Source organism: Mycetomoellerius zeteki, unplaced genomic scaffold (assembly GCF_001594055.1).
Source record: "Mycetomoellerius zeteki isolate Tzet28-1 unplaced genomic scaffold, Tzet1.0 scaffold241, whole genome shotgun sequence".
Taxonomy (NCBI): domain Eukaryota; kingdom Metazoa; phylum Arthropoda; class Insecta; order Hymenoptera; family Formicidae; genus Mycetomoellerius; species Mycetomoellerius zeteki.
The window spans coordinates 372,671-390,509 of NW_017257218.1; the positions used below are offsets into that span (position 1 = coordinate 372,671).

At 32.7% G+C, this 17,839-nt stretch overlaps 1 protein-coding gene across 5 annotated transcripts in view; it reads right to left on the bottom strand.

The window, feature by feature from the left end:
• The window catches only part of Rhp (GTP-Rho-binding protein rhophilin), a 53,340-nt gene that overhangs the window by 14,223 nt on the left and 21,278 nt on the right, over positions 1 to 17,839 (bottom strand). For 2 of the 5 annotated variants that reach the window (XM_018449256.1, XM_018449259.1), the window contains exon 1: positions 1,728 to 2,042. The exons of 2 other annotated variants lie outside the window; for them this stretch is intronic. In XM_018449256.1, coding sequence (XP_018304758.1) covers positions 1,728 to 1,943 — 216 coding nt within the window. In that variant the 5' untranslated portion in view covers positions 1,944 to 2,042. Of the gene's footprint in view, positions 1 to 1,727; positions 2,043 to 17,839 lie in introns of those variants that run through there. One more of the 5 variants, XM_018449255.1, reaches the window with a different exon arrangement.

A 17,839-nucleotide genomic window follows, 5' to 3' on the forward strand; every position in this document is an offset into this window, starting at 1 on the left:
AATAAATTTATTTCAGATATAATTGCGCGCTGATAACTTTCGTATTTTCAACACAATCAATCTGAAATGCTACTACTTCCCCCTAAATTCCCCCTAAATTAAATTAGAAAAAACTGTAAAGAACTTATTTCGAAAAAATATTACCTCAGCCAGGATAAATCAAGATGTATAATCTCATAATAATTCTCCTCATTATAATTTTCTGTTGATTATGCACAATTCTCTAATGAGAAACAAATTGTAACGCTTAAAGTTGCTAAACAGTTAGAAGAACTGACTGCATGAACAAAAATAAAAAGAGAGCACATTTACAATAAAGATGACGGTCGAAAATGAGAATGACAACTAACTGTGACGAGTATTCTCATTCGAATTAATTCTGTTTTTTTTTTAAGCTTTGATATGAATCATCTTCGATATTAGCTTTTTATAATAATTTTGTTCAGTATCAAATATTTTCACACCTAATCCAACGTATGATTAAATTCTAGCATATGGTTTGTAATAACAGAGTGCTTTGTAATAACTGAGATGTCTTGGTTTAAGTTTTTTCTATGTTTAGATTCGAGACTTTTGTTTTTAATTGTCTCTTCGTCTGGCTAATGTACAACATGTCACAATCATTCGTCACATAGAATTTTATAAAGAACATTATTACATTCAATTATTATTACATTCAATCGAATCTCTGTCTTTATATCTTTTTATAAAAATATTTAGTTTATTTAATATTCTATATTCAATAAAAAAATTCTTTTTTATGATGGCTACATGAAGGTATTATTTCCGAAGCATTTTTAATATATGGAAAAGCTTATATGATCCTTCTTTTATTATTTTTATCATTATATGGAAATAACATAATTTATGAGTAAGTAAACAAATAATAAAAAAGTTTTAAAACATAAAGTTTAGAATAAAAGAATAAAATGTACGTGTTATATACAATTTAATATATTATGAGTTAATTTTAACATATTACAATTAACATTATTGATTCGCTCTCATAATTTGCTTCTAAATTAAGTCAAAATGTTCCCAGACAACATTATGTCCAAAATGCGAACCTGAAACGTGTTGAAGATGTCTTAAAGATGTTTTAACGCAGCGAATCAATAATGTTAATTGTAATTTTTTGTTAATTTTTTACATAATATTTGTATTACTTTCTAATATATTCGTCTTGTGTGTTAAATTTAGATGGACCATTTGGAAAATATGAGTTATGTTAAATTTAAAACAAATTTTCTAATTGTATCTGATAATAATTAAGGTACCTACCTACTATATAATGTATCTGATATATTTGATACTTAACGATATCAAAGTCACTTGAAGCAAAATAAACGCAAATCTACCATACTAATTAATTAAAATTACCTTCGCAAATATTACTATTATATAATGTTATTGCTCATTGCTATTGGAAATTATTGTATCTTAATCGGATATTTATGGAATTAGTGAATGCAGAAGTTATTGATAGGCAATTCATTCCTTTGTTCTAATTGAGATAATATGTATAAGAAGTGTACTTGAATCGGAAAGAAATGCTGATAAATGTGTTAGTGTAATTATACACTAACAGGTGTTAAACAAAGTACGAAGAAAGTAGGAAGAGAATACGGCCGCGAATTATATATTATACATTATACGTGATCGGGTGAAGCTCACGATCGTCGTGTATAGCCGACTGTCAAGTAAGTCCGACTTCCTTTGCTCCTTACCCCAAACCGGAAGCATCTCCTCATGATAGCATCCGGTGTGGCGATTTTCGCGTTTCGCATATTTAGCACTGTGTCAGCACCGTATTTTCTTCTCTCGTATATCCTTCTTTCGTCCTTCTCATCCCTCGTAGTCTCGCTCGAAACGATCACCTTTGCGTCCGAGGGAGTGATTGAGCGATCCCTCGGCAACGGGCAGTAATGCACCCACTTTAGCATGATCGCGGACACATCGACAATGATCTTGATCGTACCATCGGAATTGAAACTGTTCTCGACGCTGGTGAAGATACGATTTTTTTAACGTCCGTTCATCTTTCTCTTTTTTCCCTTTTTTTACTTGAAGATGGGACACAAGGAACGTGATATAAATACGTGATGTAATAATGACTTGTAATCATCATATATATACACTGAAAAAAATGCATGTAATTTTATATGGAAATTACATGTCCATGACTGGAAAATTATCTAAATATGATTGGAAATTTACTGAAAATTGTAAATTTCCAATCATATTTAAATAATTAGGTAATTTTCCAGTCATAGACATGTAATTTCCATGTAAAATTATACGCATTTTTTTCAGTGTAAAAGCTGCGATTATAAACTTTAAATTAGCATGTAGATTAAGCTAAATAGAGTCCAATGCTTTATCGTGCGATATGTTTTTATACTTATGTTATTATAATTATTAATAATTTATAAGATTTTCCCTTTTCATTTTTCTCTGTAGAAATTTAAAGCTAAGCGTTATTGCCAATGAAAAGTTTCGTACATATAAATAATCAAAAAGTTCACAGAATCTGCATCGATGTAACACACCCCCAGAGAAAGGCATCTTCGATTCAAAGAAATGTTTCTTTGCTAATAAAATAAAATTTATTTAATTTTAAAAAATTATTTTCAAATCAAAGAAATGACGTTCAAATCAAAGAAATTTTTTCTTTAACCGTATAGCAAAGAAACATTTGTTTGAATCGAAAAAACCTTTCTCTGGGTGTGTTGTGTGTGTGTGTGCACGAAAATGCTATTTTTTAATTGAACAATTTGACATTATTCTAACATAATTTTTTTACTGGCAGCTTTAGTTTGTTAACACATATTCCTTTAACACTAAAAGATAAACAGGAGTTAAAAGAACATCCAATCATTTTTCATTAAAAACAAAAAAGTAATATTCAATTAATTACGAAAGAGATATTTAAAAAGAAAGAGTTAATTTTGAATATTCAGTTAATTAAGAAAGAAAGCTAATTTTGGAACTCGCTATACATCTACTCGCTATACTCTACATATAATGCTAGATAAACATAATTCTTATCAGAATTCTTGCAATCTAGCCTGCATTTGTCATCTCCTGCAGAACTTAATAGTTGCGCAAAAGATTATCAGTCGTAAAAAGTCTCGATGATTTACACACGCGACTTAAAAATACAAACATATATCCATTTACATTCGACGATTTAATCGATCCTTATCCTCATCTTACACAAATCGACTCCTAAGGAAATGTACAATATACTTATCGAGATTCTACGCGCGAGATTCTTCGGTTAATCTTTTGCAAGCTAAAAGCGCCGAATGAATTAACTAAGATCGTTTCATTGAGAACGTAGGATTTAATGTTTTGTGATTAAAAATTGTCAACAAAAACTCGAGAGATGGTCTCATTTGCCATTTCGAAATAAACCAGATGGTTATCAAAAGTTGGTTATTGAAAGAAAAAAAATTTCGTTTTACAGCCTCAATTACGGAGATGTTAAATGAAATAGAAATACTATATCTATAGTGTTAAAAAATATTAATAATTAAATATTATAAATAAATCAATAAATTATGAAGAAAAAAGAAAAGAAAAAGAGATAAGAGGCTCGTGGGCAGTTTATGCGGTTTATAGCCTTTATTTTAGATACGTAACGGAGGACTAGGTGTTCGCGTTACCGTAATTCCGTTCCACTCTACTTAATAAACCGTCTAGTTAACGCGATAAGCGCGACTCGAAGGTAACGATGGGTTATCCATAACTGTCGTTTGCAAACTGAATTGAAAATTCTAAACCTACGTCTTTCTATACATTCCACCAATCTTTGCTTACAGTTTCCTATATTACGATGAATTTTGTGCAGTGGCGGGATGATCATTATAACATCGTGCATCACCGAATAGACGAAAATTCTCGGAGTTACGGATTCTTCCTTATGTAATGCGTATATGTGAGGACATATATCAATCCTCAACGTTCACGTAGTGAAATAGTAATTTTTCTTATCCATAAAAGATAGAACATTTTATATCGTTTTATTGTCTTTTGTTATTTTTATCTAACGCAAAGATAAGATGAGCTATTGTCTTATAATTTCTTTTGCAATTTTTTAATCGATGCTACAAATGGATGCTTAGAACGATTTAAGAGCATAAATCCTTACACTTATTATTGTTTTATTATTATTATTGTTATTATTTTTTGTTATTATTATTTTGGAGATGTAAATAATTTGATTTCGTGTACAAAGGTCTCGATCAATTCGAGAGTTTGTTGAATGATAATGATTATAGTATTTTATTCGATGTATATATATATATATATATAACACGTCGTAGAAAAATATTCATATAGATAGAGTAAATAGAATATAAAAGAGCTAACTCGGTCAATCAGAAGCGAGATCAGAAATTACGATCGGTGTTTCTCGTTCTACAGGAAATTGTAACGTCTAGTTCCTTCTGACATAAATAATTAGTAACTAGCTTATCAGTGCTGTTCGCACGCTCATCCTTTATAATACATACAGAATGCCCCAAGAATCGATATTTTCTCTAAATTATACTGAAAATTTATTCTCTTCTTTTTTTCTTTTTTCATTTATATAACACGAAGTACCTATATTGAAAATATGTAATTTTTATAATTCTTCACTAGACAAAATTGAACCTATAAATAATGAAAATAAACTATATGTTTATTTGTAACTATCGTTCGAGCAAACCGATCGATGTAAAATTCGAAAGGCGCGTCTACATTTGAATTTGGACTTATGTAGACCATATCATATTGTTCTCAATGTAAAACTAGATTTCATAGATGTTAAGTGAAAAGAAATTTCAGAGAACAACCAATTCCACATTAGCTAGCAAGTGAATGATTTCGAACTCTAATTACAATATATTAAACAAAATTATAAGCCTCCTTAATTTTCTCTTCGTGTTACATTTCTATTCTGATTTATCATCAATTAAGTCGATTTATATATATATATATATATAAGAATTATTATATTTAAACAATTAATCTCATTTTATAATTTCATACAAAAAATTGATCGATTGCGAAATGTGTCTCATCAAATTTTCGATTCAAATTTTCGAAAAAAGAATTAGTCGTTAATTCAGATTGTCCTGTTGAATAATTCTCAATCGGAAGATACATGGATTTCGGGACACTGCCTGACAATGAGTATACGGCGATGCGAATGCATATTGCATATACTACATTAACGATGTTGCCGGATGTTATCGCGCGCTAAATCTACCGTAACTCGCGCGTTATTAAATGACGCGGTCTCACGTCTCAGTAACCGACCGGCTGGCTGGTCGCATAACTGTTTGTCGCTTCAGGCGAATCAAAGCCGGAATCGGTATTGCTGGACTAAATCGGTATCAGACATTCGTGCGTAAAGAGCAACGTTTCACCACGGGATAGCCTTGTCATCGAATCTCGCGTGTCCTGCGCGTGCAATATTCAATTGAATTTGCATGGAACGTTCAATTACATTATCACTATGATAGCGAGTGTCGTGAGGGTGCAGCGATTGCATGTAGCGTGGTATGCGGCACGTGTTACGCGGTAAAATAATCGGGTAACTATACTAGGAACCGTGTGTGACAAGCCGTGCCTATTTTCACATTAGACTATAAAATATAGCCATATTGTAATTTCTGCACATCTCTTCAACTAATTTCTTATTCGATTTAACAATGTTATCATGACCATCAACATTATATTTGCAATCTCCATGATGAAAACTTAATTAACGCGAAAATCGTTTCTTTCCCACCGAATTCCGAAATTATTTCTCTTTTTTTGCAGAATACACAGTATACAGCCGTGTTAATTTTTGGTTATGCCGCCGTGCCGCTTGCTTCTTTTACCTCTATTACATATGGAGGCACAGAAAAGCGACACGGGCTAATGACAAATTAACATTTGTATGAATTTTTGAAATGTATGAACTTATTTATTCTGCACATTTTATCACGGATTTACTTAATAATTACATTTTAATCAATTAATTCCATTGAAAAGTGCATTAAAATGAAAATTTGTCACTAGCCCGTGCCGCTTTTCCGCGTAGTTTCTGGGCCTCTTATTCTTAAAAAGAAACGTATGCGAAAAATTAGGAAAATACTATAATAAAACGTTACGTATACTATAGTATTTCTCTAGTTTTTCGTATACGTATCTTTAAGGCTCTGCATGGGCTTCTATTACACATAACAATTAAATTTGTGCGACTTTCATGTAAAGCCTATTCTACAATTGCATAGTTGTAAGTGGTTGCAGTTGTCAGAATTAACCAATCACAGTCAAATATAAGGAAAATATTCGATTGTGATTGGTCAATTCTTACAATTACATCCACTTACAACAACTACTCTTACGCAATTGTAAAATGGGCTTAACAAATAACGACACAAACTTTTGCGTTCGCTATTCGTTCAGTGTTTATTCGCTAAATGTATATGTGGCTTAACGCGTTCTCAAACAGCACAAAATACTAAAAGATAATGAAAAGATGTATTTTTTAAGTTGTTTTTTTCGACAAAGCAAAAAGATGTCTATAAGACGACTTTTAGTTTTATCGAAAAGATAACTTAAAAAAGACATCTTTTCATCATATTTCTATGATTATTTTTTCGACAAAGCGAGAAGTCGACTAAAAGATAACTTTTCGTATTACTGAAAGGACAATATGAAAAAGATATCTTTCTGTTATTTTGATACTTTTCATCACGAGCAGTACGCGGAATCGTCATCAGACGAACGTGGTGAAGTTCAGTTTCCCGAGTTTTTGAAATATACAGGATAGAATAAAAAATGCAGCATTATAAGCAATTTTATCCGTATAATGAACACTAATGAAATATTTTTTGGAAGCGAATCTTCAAAGGGGATTATAAAAAATAATGGCTCTTCCACACAGGACACGGCAAGTGTTGCAGGACTTATAAATAGGATATATATTGAAAGTCATACAATTTCATTTAGTTTTGTGTAAAAATTAATTCAGGGATCTGATGTTGTTAAATGTTATGTGTGTCAAAATCTTAAAATTAAAAAAAGTCTTAAAGACAGTTAAAGAATATCTACAGAAGTCATCTTTTAATTATCATATGGATAAGACTATAAAAATAATTAGCAATGCAACATCTGTCGCCTTTTAATCTCATCTCTCTCTCTCTCTCTCTCTCTCTCTCTCTCTTTTGTCGATTATATTTTTTCACTAAAAAGTATCTTTATAATAATTTAGTCATCTTTTAAACACACACACACAACTTTGTGCTCTTTGGGGTATTTCCATTTCCTGATATATATTTCGGTAATATATATATATATATATATATCAAAGAATCTTACAAAAGTTGCAAATCTTTTTTTTTGTTGAACGCAGTAGCTATTGGTCCATAATAATATCTATATTATAAAACAGACAATTTAAATAAATATGTACAATTAGAACTATATATTAATAAATAATATGTAGAGAGAGAGAGAGAGAGAGAGAGAGAGAGAGAGAGAGAGAGAGAGAGAGAGAGAAGCACTCTGCACTATTCTTTGCGCAGGTATAAATTGAATCACATTTTGTTGATCTTTATATACAAGTTCCTAAACTAATGCACGGCAACTCTGTTAAAACAATAATCGCGTAGGTTAACACGTTATTATTTAACATCGCCCACATTTGGACACGAAGACCCAATATTCCTAATTCTTCACACCCAAAGAAAGATTTCTTTCATTCAAAGAAACCTTTTTCTGGGTGCAGCATTTGATTTATGCAACTTTGATAAGCGGCCTTGCCTGGTGAATTTACGAGACAAAGAAGCGTTCAAATGTTCAAATGATTGTACTACATATACACAATTGTTTTTCTTTCGTGCGATACGCATTATGCGCATCGTGAACAAATACGATTGCACTTAATGATTATTCATGGAAATTCGCACAATTTGCGAAGCGACACTGTTAGCAACGTGTTATCGAATCTATCGCAGCGAATTTACGTTATTATCTGTATTATCTCCCACGTCGATCATGTTCAAATGGTATTATGTATGTATTTACGATCAAACCACCGTAATTTTTAATAATGGATTCGCATGAAAATTTAACGTAGCGTTTTCAGCAATTACCGAACACATTTGTCGTAGATGGAAGAATTGTAATCAAAAATTAGAAATGTCGATGTGATTGTTGAAAATCAATCGCGAGCACAGACACGGTATTCGCACTTATAACTCTTATTTAGAAAAGCCCGTGACTCTTATTTAGAAAAGCGTATTTATTTTAGACTCTTTAACACAACGTCAACTTCTGGCCGGCCACCGTCGTATCTTGCCGGCGACTAATCGCGAGAGGTGAGGTCGTCGGAATATGGGTCCCGGACGCACTTTGGCGCACGGTGAAAGGAGAGAAACTCTGTAAATAATGCAGTGGGGATGGTTAACGATGGCTTTTTCTTCATCGCCGTCTCGTCACGATTCTCGTATACGCGCATTCATGGTGCGTGTGCGTGCGATTCTGCGATGAAACGCACGTCTGTAAAAGCGGCACTGCAAAGCGCCGATAGATGACAAGCTCTTTCCGATCGTTGCGTACAGCTGTCCATCCATGACGATGACTGATCCGTACAGTCATTTGACGAACCCACGGATTTGAGTTCAATACATTGTAGACGCTCACGTATATACAGGGTCTTCAAAAAGTCTGGAAACGGTCGAATATCTCGAAAATGAAGCATTTTTAAGAAAAATGTTTCAGACAAAAATTGTAAGGTTTAAAATGATGTATTTACTGATCTAATCAGTTTGACCTTGATCTGGCTTTGGCGACGCCACCCAAGGTCAAACTGATTAGATCAGTAAATACATCATTTTAAACCTTACAGTTTTTGTTTGAAACATTTTTCTCAAAAATGCTTCATTTTCGAGATATTCGACCGTTTCCGGACTTTTTGAAGATTTTCAAGACTTTGTATGTATACATGTATTTGCGAGCGATATAGTAATAAACATTCGCAAAAAATGGAAGCAAGATATTACTCAGCAATTACTAAATATAACTGTTATACGTAACATACATATGAAACATGTGTATTTACGGATATGTTACGTAGCAGTCATATCTAATTTAAAAATAATGAGAAGAATAAAAAGGATAAACAGCAAGATCTATACGTATTCGATAGGGACAAAATAATAAAAATTAAAGCTTGCTGTTTACTTAAGCTAAAACTTGTTGGAGGTCACTCAGGGTCATGACCTTGACAACATATGGCAAGGTCATTGAAATCAGTGAGGTCGCCAATTTTCTAAAACTTTACCCCCCCCTCTCTCCCTCCCCCACCCTCTCCTCTTTCTCTCCCTCTCTCTCCTCTCTCTCCTCCCTTTCTCTCTCTCTATCTATATATATATGTATATAATACATATACATATATATAGTATATATATAGTGTATACAATTAGATATGTATAATTAGTCAGAGTGATTTTATTGTATGTATTTCGGTTGATAGTTTATAGAGAAAATAGGATGAGGAACTGAGGAAAACTCTGTAAGTCGAAACGTTTGCGATAATGTATATTATATAGAAGTAAAGTATAATTGTTAATTTTAAGTCAACCATTAATGGATATATAATATATAGGCCATGATATCATTTTATCAATATAATCTATTTTATTATAATTTTTGCGCCATTTTAAATTCGTAATCTTGAAATTTAAAGTCCTAACGTCAAAGTATTCAATGACCTCGAAAACCTTTATATATATAAATTTTCATCTAAATTAATATGTGTAAATATTCTACTTATTTCATTTAAATCAATACATAGAAATACTCTGCGCATTTTGGAATCATTTTTGTATTTTGAGGTTCGCGATTAATTAAAATAAAGATGTAGCTATATGAATTATAATATTTCGACGCAAGATTTCTTGCACGCGATCGATGTCCCGCACTATCTTGTCTTATTTAACATCCGATACTTTTGAATTTATCTTAAACGACTGTTTCTTGTTTAGTTTTATTGTTATAAAAAGTTGCTCGTTTATAAAAAATAATATAAATCTGATTTTAGAAAGTAAATTTGACTCACGTTACACTTATATGAATTTGTAATGTATTACGCATATATATATATATATATATATATAGAGTAAAATTCGAAAGTTCAATATTTAGCGATATTGGTTGAGCAATATTTTCATCTATGTCAAGCCTGTCCAATTTTAGCTCTGAGCGATGCTTATCGATACTTTATAGTCCCTGAAATTTTACATTAAATTTTTTTGCATCGATAACTTTACGTTTTATCTCCGGAGCTCAAATTGGACATGTGTGTGTGTGTGTGTGTGTGTGTATGACATTTCTTTATTATTTTTCTTGCTCTCTTATGAAGGTTTGTTATTATGTTCTGTGTACTATTTCGACGAATCTATGTAACTTTATGAAATCCATGAAAAAATCTTTAAGAGACATGAAATTTAACGTGAATGTATTACTAATTAATTAATACATTATTTGATATACAATATTCTTGAAACAGGTTTTTCCACATACAAGATCCTCAATCATTTGAAAAACAAAATTTAACAGATCAATCAAAATCACAAAATAATCACTTTCGACGGATAAGAATTTGTTAAAAAATTGAGATAAGAAATTAAGCGCCAATTTTAATTAAAATTTAATAATTACTGATCATAATTAATAAGTTAATATAATAATTTTTTAAAATAATAACTAATTTAATTTAATGATTACAATTTTTTTAATTTTAATGAAGTAATTTCTGCTCAATTATTAGTAATTTCTAATTGCTATTAAATCTTTCGTACCTCCGGCTTTCCAAGAAGAAATATATTTCGTACGAAGACGGTTGTATGGGTTTTTGGAGACGCTGATTCCAATTTAACTGTCAAAAAATTTCAAAATGATGGATTCAAGATGGCGGCTATAGAAAAATGCAGGGCTGGATAAAATGCCTTTCGAATTCCATTTAAAATACTAATTGTAAAATACTTTTAAAAAATGTATTTAAAATGCAAAATGTATTTAAAATGCATTTAAAAAAATGTATTTAAAATGCAAAATAGGTTTTTCGAATCTATTTTAAATGTAAAATGGATGAATAGATATTTTAAATAGTTTTCGAATGCAAAAAAAATGGTTTTTCCTGCCATAGCGGAAAAATTTTTTTACGAAAAAGTACAGAAAAACTATATAGATTAAGATAAAATCTTAGAAATTCTTAATTTTTCATAGATATTCATAGTGAGACATAGAGTGAAATTTGTTTGTTTCATAAATCCAGTTTTTCGTAAATATTCGTATGTAAGACGTAAAGTGGCTGACGTAACGTTGTTCATGGGCGGAAGATTTCTTGGTTTTTCAAACAAATAACACTATGTCACTACAAATATCTACGAAAAACTAAGAATTTCTAAGACCTTGTTTCAATCTATGTACAATAGTTTTTCGTAAAAACTTTCCACCAAGATGGTATAAATTTTATAAAAGTATTTTACGTTTGAAATACATTTTTAACGGAATTCGAAGCCCTGACTACAATAATATAAATAAAATATTTCTGACGGGAATATTTTAAATTTTTTAATATTATTTGAAAACGGGACCGTTTACTTGAATAAATCAAATTAATATGAAAAGCGCCGGTTAAAATTAGATGTTAAGAGTAATATACATTTTTAGAAATGTATATAGTATTTTACACAATGCTGGAACACTCATTTTTAATTAAGAGTCATTTTATGGAATTAATTTTCTCTTTACAGTTTAATTTGCAGTTTATTTGAATATTCATAAAAATCTTTGGCCAATCGTGGGATTTAGTTCTTATACGTCAATGATTCTAGGGAAAATTTGTGAAAAAACATTTACCTATTTTATGAATGGTTAAATAATAGACAAGATTCCATTTCAAATGTAAAATGAAAATGGTTTTCCAAAAATCATTTAAAATGGAAAATGCAAAATGCCATTTCCATTTTAAATACATATTTAAAATGGAACTATTTTAAATATTACCCAGTCCTGAAAAATGAGATATCGATTTGAAATATGATTGTGTGGATTAAGATCCTTTTTTTACTAATTACGAATCAAAAGTAAAAAGTTAAATTCAAAACAGCAGATTTAAAATGGCGGCCAGGAGAAGCTGTAATATCGATATATTTAAAATATGAGCTTAAATAATATTTTTTTTATTATAAATCAAATATGCAAATTTTAAGTTAAGATAATACATCTCAGTTAGCTATTATAAGCAAAGTGCTCAGGTTTTAACAACATGAATGGTTTGGTTTAAGTGTAATGCTAATAATACTCCGGTATCCGGGTACCCGGATACTCGCTTATTACCCGAAACATGCGGGTAATACCCGGGTACTCATATTAGTCGTATTACCCGGACGCATTACCCGGTTACCCGTATTAATCGTATTACTCGAGTACCCGTATCAGTTATATTACCCGATGACAGATGTTACCCGTACAGGTTTTTGTTTTTTGTCAATAAAATGCTATTTTCATGCATTATAATGTCAAATCTTTACTTTATACGATCACACATTCCTAGAGCAATTGGAATTTAAACTAATTTAGAATCATTAATCATGTTTTGTCGAAAAAGTTGGGTATGGAAGTATTAGGTATTCGCCGTCGAGGAATTGAATATTTTGGTGTTCGCTGTCGAGGAAGCGAGTGTCTGCATGTTAGCCGTCGAGAAAATGGGCGTCTAGGTGTTCGCCATCGAGAAACTAAATGTCTCGGTGTTCGCTGTTGAGGAATTAAGTATCTAGGTGTTGTCTACATATTCGCCGACGAGTAAGTGGGTGTCTAGGTGTTCGCCGTCGGGGAAATGGGTGTCTAGGTGTTCGTCGTCGAGGAAGTAGGTGTCTAGATGTTCGCAGTCGAGGAAGTGGGTGTCTAGATGTTCGCCGTCGAGGAATTAAGTGTCTGGGTGTTCAGTACGACACGAAACCACAGCAACGGATCGCTTCTAATTCGTTACGTGATTATGTGATACGCGGCAAATATGCTTCATGGGCCTCCAGCATTAGGATCTCTAACTCGTAACTTGCGTCAATCAATCAAATCGTATCAAATTGTATCAACTACTACATGTTATTCTAATTGAGACGATTTGATTAGCTGACGCAAGTTACGAGTTAGAGATCCTAATACTGGAGGCCCATGAGGCATATTTGCTGTGTATCGCATAATCACGTAACGAATCAGAAGTAATCTGCTGTGGTTTCGTGTTATACTGAACACCCAGACACTTAATTCCTCGACGGCGAACATCTAGACACCCACTTCCTTGACTGCGAACACCTAGATACCCACTTCCCCGATGGCGAACACCTAGACACTCACTTACTCGTCGACGAATATGTAAACAACACCTAGACACTTAATTCCTCGACGACGAACACCTAGACGCCCACTTCCTCGACTGCGATCACCTAAATACTCATTTCCTCGACGGCGAACACCCAGATATCCACTTCCTCGATGGCGAACGTGTAAACAACATCTAGACACTTAATTCCTCGACGGCGAACACCGAGACATTTAGTTTCTCGATGGCGAACACCTAGACGCCCATTTTCTCGATGGCTAACATGTAGACACTCGCTTTCTCGACGGCGAACACTAAGATATTCATTTCCTCGACGGCGAACACCTAGTACTTCCATACACAACTTTTTCGACAAAACATGATTAATGAGTCTAAATTAGTCTAAATTCCGATTGCTCCAGGAATGTATAATCGGAGAAAGTAAAGATTTGACATTAATGCATGAAAATAACATTTTATTGACAAAAAACAAAAACCTGTACGGGTACTTCTGTCATCGGGTAATATAACTGATACGGGTACTCGGGTAATACGATTAATACGGGTAACCGGGTAATGCGTCCGGGTAATACGACTAATACCAGTAACCGGGTATTTCGCATGTTTCGGGTAATGAACGAGTACCCGGGTAACTCGGGTAATTTATTACCCGGTTCAAATCATTAGCCCTATTTAAGAGGGTTGCGGTGCGTGGTGTGTGGCAAAAGAAATTGCAGATAAAATTTACATAACTATGTTTTATGGAAAACAATATATTTCAAAATGTGCGATTTTTTAAAATATGTAACTTGAACGTTTTTCTTTAAGACAAGCCAAAGTAGAAATCGATATTATTGTTGTTAAAAGGTTGATTTTTGGTAAGTGCAACACGAAAGAGTGCAAGAAACTTCGAAAAAGACGGGCACGATATTACGATTTCGCTTATGACCACCTATCCACGTACTCGGTGGTACTCTGGTACTGCATTCTGTGAGAGAGATATCATTCGATGCTAAGAAGCCGTGAAGAAGGAGCGCGATAACGGTATTTGCCGTGAATGATCCCCACCCTCTCGAATGCGTAGACATAGTCGAACGGGCCAAGAAGACGAACGGGAAATAAGATACGTCCACATTTTTCGCAGCCTCTCGTAACACGCATCTGTCGTCGACGACATCGCGTGTTACAGTGGGGAATAAGTAGCGATTATATAACTCTGGTTTAAATACCTATCGATTTACCACAGCCATTTTGCTTAATCTTTTCATTCCCAGCAAAATCGCATAGAAATTAATATGTATACAATAGCTAAATTATTATATTAGAAAATCATTTCCGTAGAAATTTCTGTGGAAATATTACGAGATATGCTAATAACGACATGCGGTATAATGTGTGCAAAATTTATGAAATTTCGCATTACAAATGTATACTTACAAGGATACAAACGGATATAACAACATAGTAATATTCGCTAATAACTCAAAATTAACATTCTATCGCCGGATTCTACTTCGATACGCCTTGTTCCCAAGAATAGGAAAAAAAATGGACTGTAACATTTTAATACTATCCATAGGGGAAAGTCGAAGGCTGTCGAAGACATATAATGTACAACTGTAAAATTCCGGATCTTTTCCTGTGAAGCCACAATTGGTATAACGCTACAAGCGGAACCAGATTCCGCGGGATGTAGTTTTCCCTCGCTGCATGCTATTGAACGTACAACTACTTTTACCATATATACGACAGGAATGTCTAATAGTGCACGCATTTCTCATTGAGACCTACTTTTCTCTTCCGGTAACAAGGGCACGCGATTTTTATGCAGAAAAAGTTGCGCTAGGGGTGCTAACAGTGCACTGTGAAATTTCTTAAATTAATATTCACATCGCCTGTCATAATCTAATAAACATTTTTTTTATAAAGAGTTATTTTTGATGTACAAAAACGAGGCTGTTCTTACAAATTTTTTTTAACTACTCAATGGATTGATTAACTAATTTCAACTGTTTTGTACGTTTATTTTATATATTCTATTATAAATATATACTCTATATATCCTATATATTTTGTATTTATAATGTATAAAAGAAAAATTGTTAAAAGAATAATAAGAAATTTATTTAAAAGACATAAAGTAATGATGAAGATGTTTCTAAAAAAAATTGCTTTTTATACATAACGCGATTTGATAAATTTGATTCAGAATGATTAGAAACACAAAAGAACAAAATTTTCTTTTATTTATTAATAGTGTAAGTAGGACATTATAATCTCGAGTTTTACGAAAAAATTAAAATTTGCAACAAAATGACGTCTGTTCAAAGTTAATTGTGTATTTTCGTCAACAAATTAGCTTTTATCACAGTGAAAAATATTTATTTTTAAAATTTCAGAAATTTAGAGGCTCACGCTCTAGGTAGACATATATACAGGGTGTCAATTAAGTATGTTGCCATACTCAACAGAGCGATTCTTTGGTTTATTTCAAGTAAAAATGTCCATATAAACATGTGTCCTAAACGGCTTGGGGTACAAAAAGGATGGACGTACAAAATTTGAAATCAATTCCCCCATCGCATTTTTTTCACAAAAAAATTCATAAAAACAATTTTGTTTTCGCGCGTTTTTTCGTTGCGAGAGGAGAAAAAGGGGCATAGATACCTAAAAAGGTTCGAAAAAATCGAATATTTTTATATATTTTTAAAACTTGATATCTTAAGAATGTTTCTGTAAAATTGATCCAATGAGAAATGGAAAAGTTACACAAAATAGTCGAGCGCACTAGACAGATGGCATATATCCGAAACAGGATCTTTTAAAATATAAAGAAGGGTTTTTCTCGTTTCTATTGTATTCATCAAGCCTTCGAGCAGCAAACGATTTGTTTCATGGCCCTATATTAGAGTAGGTGATTCAATGTAAGTGTAAAACTTTTAATGTTTTCATAGTGTAAATAGAATGTAAAACTTTAAACGCGTTTTTCTCGAAACGCGTGACCTCTATAATATCTTGAAATGGCTTGACTGAGCGACCTGCAATTTTACACACTTTTTCTAGACAATAAAAACTAGTTTTTGTGACGTAGGATTTTTTTTATAATGCTTCGTTTTTTTCGCAATCAAAAACCAACAAAATTTTTAGTGAAAAATCGATATTTGACTTTGACTAGCTGCTATGCATTTTGTCCAAATGCAATATTTCAAAAAACGGCTATGTCAAAAACGGCTATACTAGATTTATGTTTCAACTTTATAAAGCTTGTGTCATTTCGCTTTCAGATGAATTTTGTGAAAGCGAGAGTGGTCACCGCAAATCATGTTTTTTAAAAAACTAGCTTCACAACAAGAATGTTAATAACGTCGTCATTTTTAATTATTTTTTAATAAAATTTAAATGACAAAGAGAGAAAAATACACCCTTTACAAAAATACACTCTTTTTGTGTATAAAAGTATTAAGGTACAGCTGCTAAAAAATGAATGGTTTAGTAACATACATAAAGATACTTTTCAGTCCGATTAGGCTCGAATTAGCAACTATGAAATAGCATTAAAGGAAAATCTGTTCATTTCTAATAATTTTGTATAAGAAAACTTTTCATTAGCATGTCATAATCTACAAAATATCACAATTTCAGCCAATTCAACTGAAATAACTTTTTTCATATATGATTAGTGCGGAATCATTTATGTTTTTATTTTTTCGTAAAAAAAAATCGGAGCATGCAAAAGAGTGTAACTGGGGTTTAATCGCTGGAGAATAGCCGTTGCCACAGTGATAGTCAAGATACTTGCGAAATACGAAGATACTCGCTTGTTCAGTTCGCTAATCCGCGAGCAAGGGCGTCGTCCTTGGTGTGCTCGTCTTAAGTACGTGGCGTAATAGAAGCGATCCGCCGATACCGAGCAGCACGCAGTAGAAAACGCAACCAAGTACGTCCAACGAGCACCGCGTCCGCGTCGTTGCTCCGCGTCGAAGCGTTTCACGCGCATTTTTAGTCGGTCAATGACTCTGAAGTTGTATTAAACACCGGCTACGCCGTAATTGAAATTACGTAGTACTGGAGCTGGAAACGCCCGGCTGGCTACGCATGCGGTTTCCTTCGTTGCCCAGAAGTATATCGAAACCACGATAAGCAGAATACGAGGTGTATCCAATCATACACAATAGTGTCATTGGCGAAACTCAATTGCAGTCCAATCTCGTTATTCAAAGTAATTGCAAGCGCGTGATTCATTTATCACTTCCTACAATTCATTTATTACTTTATTATAACTAAGTAAGTAATAATCACGAATTCGAAAGCGAGGAATGAATAATGTGGGGTCTACAATAGAAGTCGTAGCGGTCGTAGAGTCTTAAGTCGTAGAAAATTAACCAGAGTCGATTATTCTTCTTATATTTGATTGTGATTGGTTAATTTTTTACGACTTAAGACTCTGCGACTGCTACAACTTCTATT